We start from the raw sequence: 23,140 nt of genomic DNA, 5'->3' as shown, positions 1-23,140 counted from the left end.
CTGCTGTCAGGGATACTGTGCTTTCTTTGATTCATTTACAACAAAACAGCAACACTTGGGTTTGTACAAGCAGAATACACATAGAGCATTAGAATCATTATTTTGACAAATATTGTGATTTTTGACCATTATATAAAACATATGTAGCATCTCAGACTTCTGCTGCAAAGATATCAAGTCTAATAACACTGAAATGGTTCAATGGTTTGCGAAAACAATAGACACAATGACTTTTGTCACAAAAATAAATCCTCATTCTCCCATTCTCTGCTGCCAAACAATTATTCTTCAAGGGTCTTTACACTTGAGTCGTTGTTGAAAAAACAAGCCACAAACCTCAGTTTAGAAAGAAATCAAAATTTTGCTTAAAAAATTGCTATGTAGTTGCTTACTGGCTCTAATAAAAAGAGCCTATACTCTCAACACTCTATGATATTCTGGTCACTAGCCCTTGTATGCCTATTTGGTTCGAAATTGACCCTAATTGATTGCATTAGCATTCAACACTACGCTATTATCGTATCTACGGATGCGGCAGCAGACGGACATGAGGATTCTTTCCAACGTTTAGCAAAACACTGCGGATCACGTCATTTCAACATGGCAAATTACATTGAGCCACATGATTGGATAAATCACCAATGTCCATAATGCCAACTGTGTGGGAAGAGCTGCGTTCCAAAGTTCGATTCTTTAAGGTTAAAGGTTACAGAAAAAAAAATCCTAAATAAGAGTACCAGTACCAGAAAAAGTTATGCTAGTTTTATGCCGGGGTCAGACTACATGATATTTTGGCACAATGTTTGATGTAGGGTTTCATGGTGATTCGTAAACGACAATGGCCGTGGGGACGCAAGAATTGATAGTTTTATCTCGTATAGTGGCGCCGCACATGCTTCACGATGTCACGACTAAAAACATAACATGTTTAAAAAAAAAAAAGTGGCCCTCCACAACAGGTTGAAGCACAGAAGCTCTTTCAAACATGGCGAAACGAAAGAGAGATTGGTATTGGTGCTGCTAGGTGGACTTATGTCAACAGTATGTCAACAATCCTCCTACCTTTATGGTGTTTCCTTGAGGGACAAAAACAAGAGAGTGAAAAAAGATAAATACTGGCGAACGATAGTGGAGGCGCTTCAGCAACCCGGTGAAGTACTAGCATTAGGCTAGTACAACCATTGTTTGTTTTAGGCTCTTGTTTCCAAAAGTCAGTCGCTAGTTCCGCCTTCTCGAGACATCATGCACATCATTAAAAACCTCAAGAGATGATTGGTCGAGAAGCAACGTGTAGTTGACATGAATCTTGTCGAAGACACAACAAGAATTAAGGAGTCAAAATCGCATAATCCGACACAGTTACTATCGTAACAGACAAAGATATTGTGTAGTCTGAACCTGCCATTACCTACAGTTTCAGAACCATAACTAGCACCCTAATCCAAATAGCAACATCACTGAGGGTCCAAGGAGCCACTGTCCTACCTGTCTGTGGCTGTATCCTTGCAGCAGAAGGAAATATGGGAAATCAAAGGGCAGGTGGATGGAGTACTGTGTGTTGTTGTCATCGCTGCTCTCCGTCTCCTCTTTCTCTGCGTTGAGGCGGTGAGCCTCTTTATCAGCCTCTGCCTCTGGATCCTCCTGCTGAGGTGCATTATGGGTCTCACTGGCTTCTTTTCCCATAGTGGAGACATCCATTTCACTCAAGCTCCTCCAGATACTCAGAGCATCCACCCCTTCATTCGTCCCATCCACGAACAGGGAGGTGACCCGCGAACGGGCGTGCTGCAGCTTTCGGGCCTGGGCATTAAGGCCTAGGGGATCAAATAAAAAATTAAAAACTATGATTTGAACAGAAAAAATATGTACATTCTCACAGAGTCATAATGACAAAAGATGGAGCATATTTGCTGAAGAGGATAATAGCACTGATTATGGCTTAGTCAGACTTATTACTGCATGAGCAATGTCATAACAGCCTAAAATGATGAGGGAAATACTATTAAATGCTTTGAGATAATGCTTGCATACATATAGCTGTACATTTCTTTCAGATGCTCGGCTATTAGATGACTCTTCGGTTGGATGGTAGTGACGTAAACATAAACAGCATTGAAGTGCTGTGAAAGGTTCTCAGAGGTCAGGCTTTTACACCCATCGGCACTCTGGGCGTTATCAGCTGTGGAAATGGGCGGTCGTCTACATTGTTCTGCCAGAACACACAGCTTCCCCCCCGTCACCGATTCTCAAGAGAACCCTGTGGAACAGGCACAGCCCCGCGCCAAAAAACACCCTCAAGAGTGCAGGAAACACGCTCAGAAAAGAAAAACAAGCGGCCATTTCGATGTTGGCGGCCAGAGCGCGGTGGGAAAGCGCAGTGTGAGTGCTGATAGGACTATCCCAATAAAACACACTTCAGAGAGAGCAATTTCACTAAGCTTCTTGCTGACGAGCTTTTGTTGGGATAAGCTACGAGGCACCTCAGACTGTTAAAACATTCCTAAATTGTGTCAACTGAAACGTAGATCAAAGGTCAGCTAGTCAAAACATCTCTAAATCACACCAATGCCGATAACTATGATGATAGCTATGTTAGCGTCCACACCAGTACACAACACCATTTCGGTTATTGTGAGTGTGGTGCTGTTATGTCGTCTTTAAAAGCTCAAGCTCGTTAAAGTCAGGTTGATTCTGATTGGCTGACAATGTCTTGGGCAAAAATCAGTCTGAAAGTGATTCCAACGATATTGTTTCTCTGTGTTTGTTAGCATTATAGTCGTATATTCACAGAATTACAACGTTTATTAAAACTTTATAGGTATAGTTAACATTAGGGCTAATCTAAGGATTTATCTAAATAAAACTAAAATCATGAAATTAATGATGATTAACAAATTGCTGTGATTTAATTAAACAAATATATACGCAGTGTGTTTTCGCATGAAACGTGGCATTGTGTTCTTTTACACTTGAAATGCTGCTCCACACATATTCACTCTCTGCATCTGTTCTAGATTTGAGTCGCTTTAGACATTATTATTAGATTTTCCCCCAAAATCGTGCAGCCCTATTTATCATCCTTGGTGCAAAGGGGCCTTAAACTATTGAAGGTCCCACTCACACTCACTCAGCCAAACTGATATTGCCGCAGTACCTGCAGTGATGGTGTCTGTATCCTTGGCACTTTGCGCCTCCACGCTTGCTCTTCTCTGGATCTCGAAGCGCCTGGAGAATCCCTCTTTGGGTTTCCAGAGCGACTGCAACACGAGGGGCTTCTCATGGTCGCCCACAACCCGAATGCATTCAGACTTCCATTCGTGGTCCAACCCGGTTCGGCCAATCACATCGCAGAGCACATATGCACTGGAGTCTTCCTTTTCCAAGCAGTACCTGTGAGACCGGAGAACAGCTCAGGTGAACTCGCTGGCTGGACTAACAACGAGTCAGCGAACAATGGAAGCGACCAGTGACTTGAGGTTGCAAGCATTTCTTGTCTTGTGTTTGAACTTTTCTTGGGTTTGAACCGAAATTTCAGCAACCGAAAATATTCAGTTTTTCTTTTTCGGTTTTGCCTAAAATAGTTTTGAAGGGTCAAAATCATGGACCGAAAGAGATAAGATTCATTCACAGTACGAATGATAACTAGCCTATATTAGCACCCACATCAATGAACGATAATGTTCTGTTTAATATATGCACATGGTGCAGTTGCATCTCAAGGTCTATAAAGTCGTAGTTTAGAGTCTCATTATCCAATTACCCAAATTTAATTACAGAAACTTCGGCCTTGTCCACACTAATACATTTTCGTCTGAAAGCGCAACTTTTTCTCTCCGTTTTGGTGTTTTTGTCCTGCAAAAACAGCTTTTTGACAATGCTTTCCCAAGTGGATAAATCTGAAAACGGCGTAGTGTGGACTGTTAAAACGGAGGCATTTGAAAACGATGACGCATGTTTAGTTTTGTGACGCATATTAAACCGATAGATATCTATGTTTACACTGCTAATGTGCCTGTTATGTGCTATTCACTTTCACACTGTTGCTAAATATATGTTTCATTGTACGCTCTTCATGTCACAGTCCTGCAAAGATGACAGAACATTTCCTCACATTTGCTGTCCTGCGGCAAAACATGAGCGCAGTCGCGTTTCAGACCAAACATATAATGTTGACTGAGAGCGACCTGGACTCATCAGTGAATTTTAGTGTTTTCCGACATTTCAGTGTGGATGAGAAACTTTTGGAAAATGCTAGGAAACGCTAGTCTGGACGGAGATAGTTTTGAAATGAAAGCCATTTTCAAATGTATCCGGATTAATGTAATGCCTTTTTCGATTTCTTTAGCTAAAAGAAAACTTTAATTTCTGTTTCAGTGTTTTGGTAAAAAAAAACAACAACAACATTTAAGTGCATCACCACATCGACACATACACTCTTAAAACCAAAGGTTCTTTATGGTCTTTTGTGCTTTCATGAAGAATCTTTAACATCCATGGAACTCTTCCATTCCGCAAATAGTTCTTTATGGTAGATTTAGATTATTAAAAATAGTACTTTTAAGAACTGTTCACTGAAAGATTCTTTGGGGAACCCAAAATGGCACTTCTCCACGAAAACCCCCTTTATTTTTAAGAGTGTAGTGATGTGACACCCAATCGCACACACACTGCACCGACTCTCCGGCCCTTCATCCTCACCTCTCCAGAGCCTCTCTGACCAGCTCTTTGGCACTGGAGTGACCGGTGGCCAGAACGCTCTTATAGTGGGTCCCCTGACAAATGTCACTGCCAAATATCTTGAGTATCCCTGGGACGGTCCTCTGACTGGACAGCTCTGCAGGGTCGTCCGATTCCAGGGTCCTGCCCTCCTGTCGCCCGTTTGGCAGAATAGGACTCCGGTTGAAGACCGTGGTCAGTTTGTTGTTGTGTCGGCGTATCTTGCTCTTGGCCGGCTGCCTGACTCCGGTGCTCTCCACAGACTGAGCCGTGCTGTCAGACGCGCTGGACCTGGCACACACACACACACACACACACACATGGTTAACATCACTGTAAAGATGTGCACATCTGCACACAGTCGACTTGAGCTGCAACACTGGCAGATTGAGTTTAACAGGCGGCAGATCAAATACAACCCCCTGGTAAGAAGATGGTTTCACAGCTTGAGAAAAAGAGCTGTGAGTGTTTAATACTGTCAGAAATGTAATATATATTAAGGTTTGAGACTTTTCGTATGATGTGTAGAGTTAAGTTGAATGTCATTTTAAACGAATCAATTTTATCTCTAGGTTGTTGGTTATAATGTAACATGAATGACAGATGCTCACTTTATCACTAGTAGCTCCTGTACAAGATTGGATGAATTATAACACTTTTTAAAAATCGGACAATAAATATTATTTTATTAAAGTATCTATGAGATGTTTTTGTTTACTCATCAGCTATTAATGTATTTTAGTAATACTATATTTTTTTAGCTTTTGCTTTAAACTTCTATTATTCCTGACAGACAAAGGAATAAATACTTTATAAAGACAAAAACTATACATAGATATTAATATTACATTAAATAAATATAAAATTAAGAAAATAAGTATAAATATTAAATATGAATAAGTATTAAAAAAATTGGTAACACTTCACAATAATTTCTCATTTGTTAACATTAGTTAATGAACTATGAACAATAAATATTTACAGCATCTATAAACTTATGTTGATGTTTATTATTAAAAATCCAGTTGTACATTGTTTGTAGCTCATGCTAAATAATTCCGAAAGTAACGTTAACAAATGAAATTATTATTATATAATAATCGACATATTTTAATGCATTCTTTTATGTGAGATTCTGTAGGTTTTTTATGTAACATAAGCCAATGTGACATTCTGATCAATAAGATTGATTATGTTTTTCCTCATATGTAAAAATTTTAATATTAGGCTACTATGACTGGTAGTACACGTGTATGTTTCAATTCTTATACCAAAAGTTGGCTATATTTGTAATCGTGTATATATTTTTGTTTTGTTATTACAGAAGGCAGCAAATATAGCAATTTAGTGCCAGGTCTCAAATGTACAGTAATTTCTATAATTTTACAGCAGTGTTTTCCAGGTCAAGGACCAGAGACAGTGCATTCTCTAGAGTCTAGACTATATCTGTGTGTTGTAACAAATGCATTTTTGTGAAATACATAATGAATAAAATATTTTTTTGAAATAATAATAAATAAATGCCACTTGATTTGTTATTTTCTTATCTAATGCCATGATTGTCACATACATGTTTAAGTGTGATTTAATCCCCATACATACTTTAGAAGTCACTTTATTTGTTTTATAAGTAAATGTATGCAATCAACGCACGAGTGTGTATTAATAACTCACTGTAGAGATCCGTTGCTTGGCTTTCTGGTCAGCATCGCCAGGCGTCTCTTGGGCGAGCGGATCAATAACCCAACAGGGAAGCCGAGAGCTTGCTTAGAGATGTGATTGCTTCTCTCCTCCGAGATCATTTTAACATGTGCACAAATATCATGTATTAATACAAATGCCAAGATAATTTCCCAAAGCTATATCTGACTGCTGCGCGCGCTGTCAGAGTAACCCGCGTCAGGGAAACACATGTTGCGCCCAGAAGTCGCGCTACTAGAATACACTGAAACTTTAATAAGCGCTGAACATCACCAGACGTCCTGTCTCATGTCCTGTGAACGCTTCTATAAACATATTCCATTGCGACGTTTATGAAAAAAACATTAAATATTGTTGCTGTATTATCCAGTCCGGTTTGAAGAAGTCCTCTTTAATTAGACATTAAAACGAAAGATAATCCGATACAGTAAACCACAGCGTTTCTGTCCGCTCCAATGCCCGTGTTGAGTGTGTCCTGTCCCGTGTGTGTGTGTGTGTGTGTGTGTGTGTGTGTGTGTTTGGGTCCCGTTTGAAAAGTTAAGCGCTACTATACTATACTGACGTCAAGAGGGCGTTTGGGAACTCTAACCGGAAGTCGAATCCTACTATGGTGTGGGTTTAGCTCATGAATATTGGGTTGTGTGACTGAACGCACGAGGAGGAGGAATCATCAGCTTGAACACAACACACACTCCTGTGTTCAAGAGGGTTTGTAGTTGGAAAAAAGGGCCAAGCAAAAAAAAAAAAAAAAAAAAGGAATATTTACATGGTCTTTTAATGAGCTTAACCACTTTAATCACTGGTCAGGAAATTAGCAGGAATTGTACAAAGTAGGCCTACATAAAGTATTAGCACGAAATATCATTCTCCTTTGTTTTCTTTAAATGTTTATAAGCCATGAGGGTACATCTACATACAGCTTTTTACAGGAATTAGAGGCAATGTTGTTCTTCAGTGTTTTCAAACAGTTGAGTAGTTGAAATTTGAGTTTAATGTGAGACCAAATATTCACTTTAGGGTACAAAACTGGACTCTAGGCAACAACATGAGCCTAATGGACTTGTTCTCAAGCCACTTCTGGGTTGTCTTTGCAATTTGGGCAGGATCATTGTCTTGTTGAAAAATCTGATCATTCCTCTTTAGATAACTTCTCATTTGTGGGAAGCAATTGCCATTTTGCAATATGGTCATGTACCCTAAAGCACTAAATGGCCTTTCACATTGACGCATCTCACCCTCTTCCTCGTGTTTCACTGTGAGATTCATTTATGATTATATTTCTCAGAAGATTTTCAAAGTCACTGGTCTGGTGCTTCACCGTGCAACTCGTGTTTCATTGTGGTTCATCCTTTCGCACACCACTTCCCATATTCTGACAAAAACTCCATTCTGTCTTTGACGTTTCTCTGAGACAGTAGAAGTTAAGTTGTGCATTTGCTTACATTCGGCTAATTTCCTGAGGAATAATTCGTGGTTAAGCCCATTCAAAGCTTGGCCCATTTTATTTTCCCCAAGAGTGCACAACATGAAATTATGGGCACAAACTTCACCACAGCAGAGACCTTAACTATTTTGTAGTATCACCACTCAAATGATTGACATAATTATAATATAAATACATACAGATATGCTTTATGCCATTAGTACCTTCACCATATGTGAAAATGAGGGGACATGCGGAAGATCTGATGTGAGGTGTCCAACTTTCCCAAGAGGAAAAGGGAAGGGTGGGAGAGGATTTCCCTTGCCCGGGTGTGAAAGGACTCAACAACGTAAAATATGCCATCTCTCTGCTTTCTCATAATATTAGCTCATTCTTCAAGTATTTGTGTGTATAACTTCCACACGCCCCGTTTTAACTCCACATAGCAGAGATCTGAGGCGTCCTCCATCTAGTGGCAGCAGCTGTGACTCCCATGGGACGGTCCGTTTCCTCCAGCAAGGGGTGCTTTCAACCTCAGAAAACCAATCAATTCTCCACTTGACAGCATTCAAATACCCACAGGTGTTTCTCTTATTGAAGGTATGTGTACACTGAAATCATTTAGGGCTATATTAATTCAATAGCAAATTAATTTACAGGTTATTTTAGTAAAAAAACCAAGTCACCACGAACGACTGTGATTGGTCCACCCTTTTACAGCACTAAGAAGAGTAATGCGTGACAAAGGTGTACGACGTCATTGAACTGCGTTTCTAATGCTTAAGCGTGATTTAAGATTGCACATAATTACGTTATTATAAATGACACATGCTTCTATTTAAACTATCCCCAAAATACCTTGTAATTTGCCCGGCTTACAACACTTAAAGCTTTGGACATTATTCATGTATAAAAAGAGAGTGCACTATATGGGACATTCTACCAGAAACGTACATTTGCTGTCCTGGCACTACTATTGTTTTATAAAACTGGTGTAATCCACATATTTCCCAAAACTGTCATACAGTGAATTAATTTAGAGGGTTTTACAACAGAATATGTTATGTATTTGATTAAATTGTTTTTTATTTTTGTTTAAAAAACAGTTTTTAAAATTAAGAACCCCTAAAATGTACTGTCCCAGGTCAAATCTCAATTCTATACATCATATAAATAATAATTATACATTTGAAATTCATAGAAAAAACAATACCATAGCACATTTAAGATGTTATAATTTGTATTATTCGATTAAAATCTTCAGTAAAATGAATTATTAATAAATAAATAGATTTTTTAGAAGTGTCCCCGGGTTTCTGTCATGCCCTGTCACACTTGCATAAAAGATTCCAAGAAAAGGGTGTGATATGTCTTTAAGGTCCCAAATCACAGGAAGTGACCTCATTTGCCTCTCATCACACACTGACACCAACCAGAGGTAATTTCTGTCCTTGAATTTTGTAATTTTAAGCCTTTCTGCATGTTTTTACCTGAGGTCGAGCTACTACGTCAGTTCCTGTCACGCAATAATGTCCCAGAAAATGTATGTCAATAGGTTTAGATTTGGAACAAATTAAATCTTTTGTGTAAATACTCTCTGAAATGTTGTCAGTTTTTATGCTAGCATGCTAAATAGCTGAGTTATAGCTGTTAAAATGTCTGACTGTCAGGCCCTGTCACGTCAGGCTCTGTCACATTTCACTGTGACAGGGCCTGACATTCTGTGACGGGGCCTGATACATTGCTTGTTTGTAGTGAATACCACAGGTAATCTTCTTGTTTCATTGCAGATGAATATGTTGACTACTGCTAACATTTGTTTATTTATTTATTTTTAATAAACGCCTAATTTCAATTCAGATTCAATTTCAGAGCAAAATTAGTTTGATTGCAAAATTCACAAAATACAAATTCACCACTAGATACTTACTGTCCCTTTAATAGTTAATGATTTAAAGAATATATCTTGAACTCATTTAAAAATGTGCTTTATGTGTTGCTACTTGCTCATCATTATTCCATTTTTAAATAAAAAAGATTCAACTGTTAAAAAATGGTTTTGTACAACAATATTAATTAATACAATAATACCAAAGACAAGTGTGCTGTGTGTATTGTTTCTTCTATTATACAGCTCTTAAGTTACTGATTCAATAAGGAATCTGGGTAAAGATATATGACAACATATATAGGATATACTAATGAATTTTACTTGTAGCCTACACAGGTTTAAAGTGGCTCATAATAGGCCTATTAGAGAATTAAAATACTGTTTACTCTTTAAAATCGAGACTATCTTTTCCCATTGTTAATTGTGTTTGATTAATTTTATTAATAAAGACTTATCCACTATTTAAATACAGATTTTTAGTATATTACTACAAATTATAAACATTTTGTTTTTTTTAGTTTTTCAGAGAAAATCTGGTCATTTTAATGTAATTCGTAATGCTTGATGGAAAAAATGTCAGTCCTGTCACAACATTGTCAACCCTGTCACACCACGGTCAGTCCTGTCACAAAGTATATTTTAGTCCAAAAATGGCTATTTTGATTATAACAATTATTGAAATGGGTATATAGTGATAGTAAAGACTGGATTATATATTTACAATAATGCGTTGGTAACAAACTTTACCCCAAAAGCCCCTTATTCAACAACATTATGTGAACCTGATGGTCATTCTTTATCTAAGAGCCCACAAAACAAGCAAAATCAGCCTGATAGCTGTGTTTTTTTTAATGAATTATATGTTTCCTTCAATAAGGGACAGATCCTCATTAAAATGATGATATTTGTGCAGAAGAGAGCATATTCTTTAACACACTTACATTATCAGCCATGTCTGTGACGGAGCCTGACATTTTAAAGAGTAACTGCATATTAAAATGCTTATTATTCAAAAATTATTATGTGCCGAGGTGGGATTTCAATAATTTACAATTATTCACTATCTCCTTTGTTAAAGTCAGGGTTAAAGTTGAAGGTTAATAATACTTTTTTTTTTTTTTTGGGGGGATAGAAAATGTACGTTTCTGGTAGAATGTCCCATATGGACTATATTTGGGGACACCTGACATTACACCAACAGGGACAGTGATTTCATCAAATTCTAAATACACAGACAGACATTAATATGGAGTTGGTCCCCTTTTGCAGTTCTTCCGGGAAGGTTTTCCATGAGATTTTGGAGTATTTTAGTGCCAATTTTTGCCCATTTATCCAGTAGAGCGTTTGTGAGGTCAGGCACGAGAAGGACTGGCTCTCAATCTCTGTTCCAGTTCATCCCAAAAGTGTTGGATGGGGTTGAAGTCGGGGCTCTGTCAAGCTCTTCCAGACCGAACTCATCCAAACATGTCTTTACAGACCCTGCTTTGTGCACTGGAGCAGTCATGCTGGAATAGTAAAGGGCCATACCCGAACTGATCCCATAAAGTTGGAAACAGCATTGTCCAAAATGAAGAGAGGGGCCAACCCCTGAAAAACAGCCCCGCACCATTATCCCCCCTCCACCAAACTTCACATTCTCCTGGCATCCGCCGAATCCAGACTCGCCCATCAGAGTAAACGCAGACCGCACGGCTAGGAGTTTGATTTTACACTCCTGTGGTGATGGGTCTGGTTGAAACACCTCCATTCAATAATTAGCAGGTGTGTCCCAATACTTTTATCCATTAGTGTATCTTTGACTCATAGTCAGGAACCAAAAAAAAAGTACTCACTTTGTTATGAGCCACATGGTGGCTCAATTTTTCATCATTTGTTTAGTGTAAAACAACTGCAGGCTCATTAACTGAACCAGAAAAATGATTTGAGCCATACGGTTTACCATTAAAAACACATTATACCATAAACAATTATTTGTTACTGACACACCAGACCTGCAAACTCTCCACTGGAGAAAAAAAAGGTACTTAGTTCAAATAGAAAAAAAAAAAAGGTATTTATTTAAAGGGTAACTAAACCCCTGGTCAGAGCCTGACTCCACCCACTGGCAATATTTGAAAAATGCTGGAAAAGTAGGCAGAGCCCAGCGGAGAGGGGGCGTGCATCTGAGACGTATCTCTCTGCAGGCAAGGGCGTGGTTATCTGGTACCCTCTGACATCAGAGTGTACCACAACTTCCAATAGGAAAATTCAACTGCAGTAGCCACCGTTCAACCTGAAGAGGGCAGCACTCAGACGTTTTTACACAATATTTTGTAAAATTAAAACACTTTAAACGCAAATGTCAAAAAAATTACTTGAATCAATGAACAGCACTAATAAAGCCCCATTCTTACAGATCATTAACTAAAAAAAGTTGGTTTAGGGTTTAGTTACCCTTTAATATGGGAAGTCAAAGTGTAGGCCATGTATTCAGATGCTTGTTCAAATACAACAGCAGAGAGTGGTTCTGGTTTCTTCCTTTGCTGTGTGAATTTTGACAGAATCAGGACAACGGCCTATATTAATGTCACTCAACAACGGTCTGTTTCGAAGTGTGCATTTAAACTTCATCTTCAGTTTTGGTGAATTTGGTCATTCCCCTTCAGGTGGGCATTGAGTGAACTGACAAGCCAGTCCAGGTTAGCTTAAAATCACATTCAGATTACTGAAAAACATGAAGAACATCTCTACTGTTGAAGGATGTTCTTGCAGATGTGCGGTCTAAATGCAATCTCGGACTAGACACGTAACTCCCATGGCATTGGGGAAAAATCAGACGCCAGCAATTTTTTTTCTTAGTTTTTATTCAAGACAAATACAGGTTTTAAAACGGGAACAAAAATGAAAACACTTCACTAAACTAAAATCGTATAAAGATTTGGGATTTGAGCATACAGAGGGAAATTAAGAGATAAAGCAGTGTAGAGACCCTTTAAGGCTTCCAGTCAAAATACTGAACTAAACCCGATCTTCAATATTTCCAACGTGTAAATTGAGAGCGGACTGTACAGAGCAAACATGCCACAAAGTATTTTATTCATTCTGAATGCATACTAACAGAAATAGTGGTGGACTTGCATGTGCATCTATGCCAGCGTATAGCAGTAAGACCAAAGAAAACCAAACAAACATAATAAAAAGAACACGGAAGGTCCTGTGGAAACGCTGAAAAAGGGCTACAGAACCATTTTTACATTTACAGCTTTATCATATAGGCCACTACGTCTGTGGTTCACCTTGTTTTAAAGCAGCGGAGCTGAGTTGTAGGATGGAGGTCTTCAGGTCTTCCTCTTGCAGCTGTTCAAACTCCTCCTGATGTACACAAATGGTCAGAGAGAGCTCGATTAGTGCGTGAAACCACAAACATTTACAGCATTTAAGTACATTTCACAAGTTTTGGAAACAAATAAAAAAAGCTCCATTCTTTCATTTAACACAACTTTGTAAAAATGATCAAACCACTTTTGTTTGTTTGTTGTTTTTTAGACAAATTATGTCCTTTGTCCAATCAGAAATCAATAAATTTGATCACTTTTATTAACATTCTCTTTATTTCTATCCTCTTATCAATTATGTAAGTCTTCATATTGTACATAGCAGCAGTGATAGCAACTGCTCAGCTGTAAGTAAAATGATTGAAGGTAAGCACACAAATAAAACCATGAAATACTGAAAGAATTGATATCCCCTCGTCTATACGGCCAGGCTTTGACATTAAGGAGGCTGATCTCGTTCTGAAAGCATGCACTGCTATCTTAAGGACAACACAGGTAGGGAATTTAAACAAAACACGAGAGAGAAAGTAAAAGTTTACTTCAAAAAAAGACACCTGCATTAAAACAAGCTAATTAATACTAGGGCTGAGAGATATAGCCAATATGCCCAATAGATTCAGTGGAATAAAATTAATCTCCACTGTGAATATCGCAACAATTTGAATGCTTTTTGCCATTTTCCCACCCAGTAGCAAAAAGATTTGGCATGTTTGATTTATTCCAATTCAAGACAGAAAATAATGGAAATTGGCACACTTGTAGTGATGGTAATGAATAGCAATCTAACCAACTTTTGGGTCTCTAGGACCAACTCTATAGCGCCACCACCAGTTCAAAAACTGCCATTTGAAATGGTTATAATAGGAATTCAAAACTATGATTCAACATAAGCAGGTAAATAGTACAGGTTATTTCTGTGTATTGTTATATACACATGAAAAATATTTGTATTCATTTTTGATTTTAATTTCCACTTTACTATTTTCATTTTTAACCTTACGACGGTGGATTGGCTGAAATGTCGGTTCTACTACCAAAAAAAAAATCCTTCCTTTGAACCGTTTTAGAGTAAATAAAAAGAGCACTTTGAATATCATCAGCTATGTTTCCAACGTTTCCATTTGTATGCAGACGGGGGAAAAACCCCATGCTGAATCGAAACGCCAAGATTAGAAGAGAATCGAAATGTGCATACATTCTATAAATGTGCATTAAAAATGTATTTGCTCAATTGAGGCAGAATTGTTTTACCCGATAAGACGGCATGTGCATATAAACTATGATGGAAACACACTTTACAAATAAATCCATCGATCCGCAACTAAAAAAAAAAAAAAAGCCTCAACAGTGATTGGATAACTGGAGTAACCAGCGGACCAATCGCATCACAGCATCTCAAATGTTGGTTAGGTCATACTACAATGCCTGAGCCAAAGTCTGTCATCAGAATGATTTGGTTTAATTCCCTCCAGAAGCGTCTCACATGATTGCATTTCCAAACACAAGCGCCCGAACGCAAGAGAACATGACAGCGTTTACTGCTTATTGTCATTTATCATGGAGGATAAAAGAGCCACAGTTTACTTCCATTCTTATTACACCAATTTCCCAGGAAGTGATGATTATGTTCTCTTCAACACTGGGATGGAAACGCCGCTTTATTCGCAAATGTTTTAGGCTAAAGTTCAAGTTATATTTGCAACTTTGAATGGAAACATAGCGTGTGAGAAACAGACATAGCCTACGTTTGTCTAGCTATACCGCCCAGCCCTAATTCAAACCTATTACTTCTTACTAAACAGGCAAAATGAAAATAAGCGACACAAACAAGGAGAAAGAACTGTTTTGAGCTTGATCTGGTTTGATAGGTTACAGTGGGATATCAATTGGGCTCATCTGTAAACCTGACACTTTTACATCCACCCGTTTTAGGTGTAGAATAAGCCATTGGCACTTTGAAACCAACAGAAAGCAAAACTGAGGACAATTAAAACTGGGAAAAAAGAGATATATAGGGTATATAAACATCAAGCTCTGAGACACGTTCACAGGCAACAGCATTCAAATGGATGTGGGTAGTGAAAGGAGTACCTTGGGTGAGTACCTGCATAGATTGACAGTATCCTTGATTTTTAAATGGGCTTTTCATGGGGGTCGCTCACAACACCAACGCTGTGTGAGGTGTGGAAGTCAGCTGCAATAATTCATTAACCCTACACTTCCATCATCCCAAAGCTATCGGATCTCAACTTTAAGAACAGACGGTATTAAAAGTGCAACATATCCATGTAACTCCAACAAAAAAAGAAATATATAGATATATCAGTATTCATTGCAGTTCAATGAACCTCTTATGAACACCTTATAGACATCAGATGGTAAAATGCTGTGTGTTTATGCATGTACTGTACATACATATGAGCACACAATCATTTTGTAAGTGCAATAGATGTGTAAACAAAGTTATCCACTAGTTTAATCTTACTGCGAGCATAGAGTAAAACAGGTTGAGGTAGTAAAGGCAGAGTTAGGAAAAAACTAAAAAAGAAAAAATAGGAAAAAAATTAAATAAAACACGTAAATTTGGAAGAGAACTTGTCTAAAGAGACAGATATATGACCGATACAAAACGAGGTACCTCCAGGCATGTTTTTCAGGGCTACACTGGCCTTTCCCTCTGGGTTTGTTTCTTTCTACTTTCTTCCGTTTCATCAGCCTAGTCCCCATCTTCAGTGCATACTTACGATGCACTATTAAAAAACAGGAAGAAAAATCACAGACAGAACTGAAAGAAAAAGGGGGGAAGGGGAGAGGGGGAGAGACCGGGGCCGGGGAGGACGGTGCACTTACCTGGGGCTGATCTGAGGTCCTATCAGATCAGTTTTAATTGGACTGTGTGTCACCTTCAGAATGTAGCTCTTGGGCGGTGCCGTTCACTTCCGCTTTGGGAGGCTCGGCCTCCATGGGCTCGGGCTTGGAAAGCTCAATTGACTTCTCAACCGAGCCCTTTCTGCTGCTCCGTTTCTCATCCGAGGAGTCCTTGTGCTCTGCGAGAGGAGGCACAACCGCATTCAGTAAACATGGCTCTCTGGGTGATATTCACAGAAATGGCTTTGGAGAGTTTCAATACATTTTTGACAAGTTTAATTTGTCCTGTTCAATTAAGTCTTCTTATATTAAAGGGTTAGCTCAGTGAGTCAACATTTACCCACCCTGGTGTTGTTTTAATGCAGTATGCTATTCTTTTTAACCCTTTAGAACTGGCTGTGTCGTCGCCGACACATACCAGCAAGCTGAATTCATTTGACCGTAACTCTTCAACCGTTTGCACTATCAAAACCATTCAAATTGCCCCTGACAGTAGACAACATGCGCTTCCAATATACGGCTTATTACGGTGATTTGTCACAAAATGTCACAAAAAGACTTGTATATATGTATTATTGTTCTTTTTCAACTTTAACGTGTTAGTTTCTTTCGTTCATGTTTTTTTCTAAATAGAAAATTTATTCTCTCTTCTTTTTTTTTGTCTATTTAAATTCGATTTACAAACTCACCACACACAATAATGGTCAATAACTGTAATTTGTTGAAAGCTAATCTTTTTCTGAAAGTCTTATATTAAAGGGTTGGCTCAGTGAGTCAACATTTACCCACCCTGGTGTTGTTTTAACGCAGTATGAAACACCCTTTCTTTTTCACACCATAACTTGTTTTTCTCAGCTCTTTTTCACACAGCTTGTGTGCTTTTCTAGGCAAGTCAGAGTGAACTGCGACGCTAATAGAGCCGTGAACGTGTAGCCGTGCACAGAAAACCAACGGCCAAGGTCAGGATTTTTGTTAAATAATACACTAACATTCGGTTTGTTTTTCACCAAACCCTATAAGTGTACCTCTCAGAACACTTGGAGTATACGGCATGTGTCGCATGGGATCATTCTGTGATACTTCTGTGATTCGGTCTCTTTTTTTGCTATTCACTGATATTATATGGACAAGCGTGAGGAGGACTTTTTTTTAGTGGTGTCAACAATAATCGATTCGGCGATGCATCGCAATGCGGGGCATGCACGATTCAGCATCGATGCGGCAAAGTGCCATAATCGATTATGTCACTGTTTTAGGGGTGTAACGATACGCGTATTCGTACTAAGCCGTTCGGTACAAGGCACGCATTTTCAAACCGAACGGTTATTTCAAATGTAAGCGCGTCGCGAGCGCGCTCATAATGTATACGCTGGCGCGACCACAACATCAAATGGCAAACGCAATGTAAGCGGAACGAAACTGAGCTACTCGTGACGGACTGTTTATCAGTTTGGACCAACGCAGCGCGAGCCGATCTACTACACAGCGCTAAGAGATCCAGTAAAGAAAGCATTTGAACTCGCCACTAAAGTAATAACATCGCTGCGAGATCTAGTGAGAAACATTCACATTTCTCCGTTATTAACGGATCAAACAGCGCTGACGTGGAAACCAGGAAGAAACATTGTGCCATGAATGAACTATATCCAGGCTATAATGCTTTTAAGTAACGTTATGTCGGATTTATTTCGACATTATGAATGACATTGCTGCCCTCAAATGTTAATCTGAACTAAAATAAACATTTGTTTATAAGCACAAAAAATTACATTAAATTTTTTCCAAGGAGATGTTTTGTTTTATATGCTCCTAAGAAGAGTCAATTATAGCTCCATCATTGCTCAAAGAAAAAAAATGTCATACTTTATGATGTTAGTTCTAATACAAAAAAATAAATAAAAATAAATCAAGGAAATTTCTCTGGCATTTCTTTCTTTTTGCTGTATCGAAAACATACCGAATCGTGACACAAGTGTATCGTTTTGAACCGAACCATGAATTTTGTGAACCGTTACACCCTACACTCAGTACACTGTTTATTTTCTGGCCTTGAGTTGGACAATAAAGTTGAAATTTAATTTCAAATGGTTCTCAAGCAGAGAGAAGAGAACCATTTCTCATTCAAAGCACTGAAAGCAGTGATTTATGCTTTCTTTTTCAGGTCTGAAAATGCCATATCCAATACCCTGTACCATTCAATTTTATTTTATTTAATCACATGTATGTCAAAGATACAGGAGAGTGATAATACACACATAGCAGCCAATAAAATCTGTTGTTCAATATCTGACTGCTTGTATTGCCTCATGACTGATGAAAATTTTGCCTTGTGTGCAGTAGAATTTTGATGCATCGCAATGCATCGTAGAATCGAATTGAATCGAATCGTTACCTGGTGAATCGTAATCGAATCGAATCGTTAGGGCAGTGCCAATGCACACCCCTACTTTTTTTCTCCTTATGTGGTCCAAAAAAAAAAAAAAAAGGCATTACTGAATTAAAAGAGTGAATTAATATTCATTTCAGGGTGTTAAGTCATCATTTACTTACCCTGATGTAATATATATTTATATTTAATTTCGTGAACACTTTACAATCAGGATTCATTAGTTAACGAACTAAGAATAAACAACACTTCTACAGCATTTATTAATCTTAGTTAATGCTTAGTTAATTTCAACATTTACTAATACATTATTAAAATCAAAAGTTGTATTTGTTAACATTAATGCACTGCGAACTAACATGAATAACAGTATTTTTATAACAATGATTAATAAATACTGTTACAAATGTATTGCTATTGGTAGTTCATGCTAGTTAATACATTCATGTTAAAGTAAAAATAAAAAAAGATAAAAAATAAGTCTTATTTAAAAGCCAACAAACACTCAATGTTCTGATCAAAAACTTTGCAAGTCTTCAGAAATGAATTAAAGCTAAATGCCAGACCTTTGTCCTTAGAGGATTTGTCCTTGTCTCTGTCTCCTCTGTCCTTTTCTCTGTCTCTGCTGCGGTGCCGGTGGCTCTTGCGCTCAGAGCTGCGGGACCTCCTCCTCTCCCTGCTCCGAGAGCGGCGCTTCCTGTCCGAGCGTTCCCGGCTGCGCCTCCTCTCTCGGTCCCGGTCCCGGCTCCTGCACACATCAGCACAACTTTAATCAACGAGATCTCAACTGGCACAAAGGGCAAATGCACAAACATTACTTAACCTTCAAAATTAAAACAAAAGTGAATACTAATAAATGCTATAATAGGATATAAATAATACTAAAATAACCCTTAACTAAATTGAAATAAATTTGTCATGTTAAACTAAATCTATGTTGGTCAGCTCAGCTGGAGTATATTGAGCGAGTTGCGCACCTGCTGCGCTTCCTGTCGCGCTCCTTACTCCTGGACCTCCTCCTGTCTCGAGAGCGGCTCCTGCGGCGGTCCGACGCTCGGCTGGAGTGTCTGCTGTTGGAGTGACTCCTCCTGCTGCGCCGGTCCCGCTCCCGTTCCCTGTCCCGCTCCCTCTCCCGCTCGCGTTCCCTCTCCTTCTCACGCTCTCTCTCCTTCTCCTTTTCTCGCTCTTTCTCCTTCTCTTCCTCCTCTTTGCGTTTTTTCTCGCGTTCCTCCCTTTCGCGTTCCCGGTCCTCCTTCTCCTTTTTCCCCCGGTCCTCCTTCTCCGGGTCCTCTGAGCGTCGGCGCAGCTTTTCCTGTGGGATCAAACGAGAAAACCATGGTGTAATCAATCCATCCAAAAACATGAATTTTTTATAATGTTTTATAAAGGTACACTATACAACTTTTTTTGCATACAATACATCAATCCTTCAATATTTTAGAACTGCCAGGATGGTTTTCACAGGAAATTGCGCACATATGTCATTTTGAAGGCCAAAATCACAACAAAAATAACTAATGTGAAGTACAGGATTGGCCAACATCCAAACAGGACTCTAATTCACAAGCTTGACCATCAACAAACCTTCAGTTCCTCCACCGTGGATTTGATCTTGGCGTATCCCATGTGCTGCTTGCCCATCAGATGATCGTCCACTCTGGACTGAGCGTCACCGACTATGAGGAAAGCGCCACACACTTCACACACCTCCATCTGCTTCTCCTGAGCCGCAAAGCTCTCAATCGTCTGACAAACGAGAAAAAAGGTCAGTACCAAAACACACTCGAGTGAAAGCTTGTGATGTAAGTGTATGTCCTGCAGTTAAACACAAGAAGAGAAAGTTGAGACTCACTGAAGGATTGGAGCTGAGCTCCTCCCGCTCTTCCTTCAGCTGCTCCACCAGCTTCATCATGCCCTGCGCCTCCTCCACGCGACCCTCCGAGCCCAGCTCCTCGATCTGAACACACACACACACACAGTTACACCTCAGAGCCGCTTCAACACACTCATGCTCACTCCTCAGCTGACGAGGCTCAGAACCAGTACCTGAAGAACAAGCTCTTCAATCTTCTCCGTGAGGACCTGCGCTTTCTCCTCGTTCTTCCCAGTTGGACCCGGCACCTACAAATCAGAGTCTGAAGTGAGTAGGGTTTGAAGAACAGTGTACAAACAAAGTGGCCTTAAAGAGTATAAACAAGGAGTGCAGAAAAGCGCAGCACTGGCTGTAAAATAATAGTGCTCTTTGGATATAGGGATAATTCACTCATTGATACGTTTTTACTTTAGCGTATTACAAAATCAGCATATAACTATAAATAAGGCCTAAAAATGTGTGACCCTGGACCACAAAACCAGTCTCACAGGTATATTTGTGGCAATGGCCAACAAAATACATTGTATGTTTCAAAATGATTGATTTTTCCTTTATGCCAAAAATCATGAGGATATTAAGTAAAGATCATGATCCATGAAGATATTTTATACATTTTCCTACTGTAAATATATAAAACATGTATTTGTGTGAGCAGCACAATTGCCAACATAAATGGACAACTTTAAAGGAGATTTTCTCAATGTTTCGATTTTTTTGCATCCTCAGATTCCAGATTTTCAAATATTGTATATCATAAACCATACATAAATGGAAAGCTTATTTATTCAACTTTCAGACAGTGTATAAATCTCAATTTAAAAAAATTGACCCATGTGACTGGTTTTGAGGTCCAGGGTCACATGTTCAAGATGTGAAACGTTACCCCTGAGTTCTGCTGGGCCTGTGAGAGGGCTAGACGCGCGTGGCCCCTCCGGATCCTGCGCTCCACCTCGGCCAGGAGACTCTGCAGGTACCGCAGGAAGTCCCGCTCATATCCCTCCTTCATGAAGCGGGAGCTCTTCTCATACCTGAGACACCGGGAGTCACGCTTTACAAACAACACTGAAGATGCAGAACTGCACACCGGTCACGAATGTGTCCAGATCACATTTAATTTCATTTATCACCATTCATTTGGGGAGGTGAAATTAGACATTTAAATATGCTTATAGAAAATAAAAACATTACGTTATTTTTTTTTTTGCTTTAAAACATTTTCATATCATTTTAAAAAGTAAAAATCTTATACCAAAATGTGGAAAAATATAAATTGTGTAGGTAGGCTAACACTTTAAAATAGTTAACAAGAACTAAGAATGAACACTTCTCCGGCATTTATTAATCTTTGTTAATATTAATTTCAACATTTACTAATACATTATTAAATATTAATAGTTAAGTTAATACACCGTGAACAGCTGTATTTTTATTAACTAATATTTACAAATTTAAATACTGTAATGCATTGCTCATTGTCAGTTCATGTTAGTTAATATCAAATGTTAACTAATGTAAAGTTTTACCATTATATAAAATGCATCTAAATGTAATTAATGCTGACATTTTTAACCGCATGTTTACAGTACTGAGAAGCACCACTGAGAGTAATTACAATAATAGGATTTGTTTTTATGTATTTTAGTACCAGGAATCGGTGAGGATCCTTTAATAAAAGGCTTTTTATTCTTCCCATATGATTTGTGGGTGAAATGTGATCTGGACATGTGATTTCCATGACATTCACACAGAGTTTTAACTTACACTTTCCTCAAGTTTTCATCATGGATTTTTTCACACGGACCTGAAAAAAAAAATACCATTCATTACAATTTGGATGGCAAGAATAACACCAGATGAACGCGTTTCAGAAGCCGATCTTACCCAAGTCTGAGCGTGTGTTTGTGAAGAGTTCAGCAGGGCAAAAGCCACACAGGTAATATTTGCAGACCTGCAGGAAAACACTCATAGATTACTCAAGATCTGTACATTCATGTGGGTTGTAACATTAGAAAAATGACATTGACACTATAAGATGAAGCCGAGAGCTCTGCTGGAGGTGTTGAGACTGTCCCACAGATGGATGATTCTTTTATTTTATAGAGATCGAGAGTTATTCACAACTAGATAAAGTACATTACTATGGAAATTCACGTCAAACTCTGACAAGTCTGAATCGTCTGACTCAGTTTAAAATACTGTCTGTTACTACAGTAAAAATGTGTCAGTAAACAAATGGTGAACAACCTTTGTGAAAAATAGGAACACTTAATGTATTGAATGTGTAGTTAATTACTTCAAATCTTACAAATATATAAATATATATATACTTGCAGACCATGTATTAACGAAATAAAGGGCCATTTGAGTGTACTTGAAGAGAGACACTCTCATGACTGTTTAACACTTAAATGCACTTTTAAGTACTTTGAACAATGTGAAATTAAAAGTTTAAGTACATTAAGTCTTTCTGTTTAGAAAAAGCTTTTTATTTTGACGTGTTGACTAACATAAAGCACATGTAAAGTCCTTTTAATTTTAACTGTAGTGTGTAATTTGATATTATAATTAAAGTAAAATTTATTTTAATACATGGCACGCTTTAAGTTCATCTAATTGCATTTAATATCAATTTAAACTAAGACATTTTTACTTGCTTGCACATAACATGCAAAGTTGACATTAAATTACATTTAGTTCGCACTTTTTAAGTATTTTTATTACTTGTGGTTTAAAAAGTATGCTAAAGTGTACTTTTCCAAACAGACTCAAAGTTAAAACATCGAAAATAATCCAGTTTTATATGATTTCACAGTAGCAACAATAACTGCAGTATATTTTAAGCGATTGGAGCAAAACTCGGCCTCCAAATGTTTGTATACAAATCAGTTGCTATGTAACTATTAACGGTTAAGGTGAACAACTGACAGGGTTCCCTAAATAGTGCACAGCATTAACTGAGAGACTTTTT

General features: G+C 38.3%; 2 protein-coding genes across 2 annotated transcripts in view; both read right to left on the bottom strand.

The window, feature by feature from the left end:
* The window catches only part of radil2a (Ras association and DIL domains 2a), a 35,524-nt gene extending 28,580 nt beyond the window's left edge, over positions 1–6,944 (bottom strand). The window contains exons 1-4 of the mRNA XM_081366274.1: positions 6,391–6,944; positions 4,699–5,007; positions 3,155–3,390; positions 1,486–1,814 (exon numbers count right to left, since the gene is read on the bottom strand). Coding sequence (XP_081222400.1) covers positions 1,486–1,814; positions 3,155–3,390; positions 4,699–5,007; positions 6,391–6,518 — 1,002 coding nt within the window. The 5' untranslated portion in view covers positions 6,519–6,944. The remainder of the gene's footprint in view (positions 1–1,485; positions 1,815–3,154; positions 3,391–4,698; positions 5,008–6,390) is intronic.
* Positions 6,945–12,360: 5,416 nt separating this feature from the next.
* luc7l3 (LUC7-like 3 pre-mRNA splicing factor) overlaps positions 12,361–23,140 on the bottom strand; it is an 11,449-nt gene continuing 669 nt past the window's right edge. Inside the window, exons 2-11 of the mRNA XM_081366344.1 lie at positions 22,054–22,120; positions 21,934–21,973; positions 21,056–21,200; positions 20,346–20,420; positions 20,152–20,256; positions 19,884–20,045; positions 19,277–19,611; positions 18,866–19,047; positions 15,896–16,092; positions 12,361–13,082 (exon numbers count right to left, since the gene is read on the bottom strand). Coding sequence (XP_081222470.1) covers positions 15,929–16,092; positions 18,866–19,047; positions 19,277–19,611; positions 19,884–20,045; positions 20,152–20,256; positions 20,346–20,420; positions 21,056–21,200; positions 21,934–21,973; positions 22,054–22,120 — 1,275 coding nt within the window. The 3' untranslated portion in view covers positions 12,361–13,082; positions 15,896–15,928. The remainder of the gene's footprint in view (positions 13,083–15,895; positions 16,093–18,865; positions 19,048–19,276; positions 19,612–19,883; positions 20,046–20,151; positions 20,257–20,345; positions 20,421–21,055; positions 21,201–21,933; positions 21,974–22,053; positions 22,121–23,140) is intronic.

This window comes from Scardinius erythrophthalmus, assembly GCF_964197995.2.
Source record: "Scardinius erythrophthalmus genome assembly, chromosome: 1".
In the NCBI taxonomy this organism is placed as follows: Eukaryota; Metazoa; Chordata; class Actinopteri; order Cypriniformes; family Leuciscidae; genus Scardinius; species Scardinius erythrophthalmus.
This window is presented reverse-complemented; position numbering and strand designations above follow the sequence as displayed.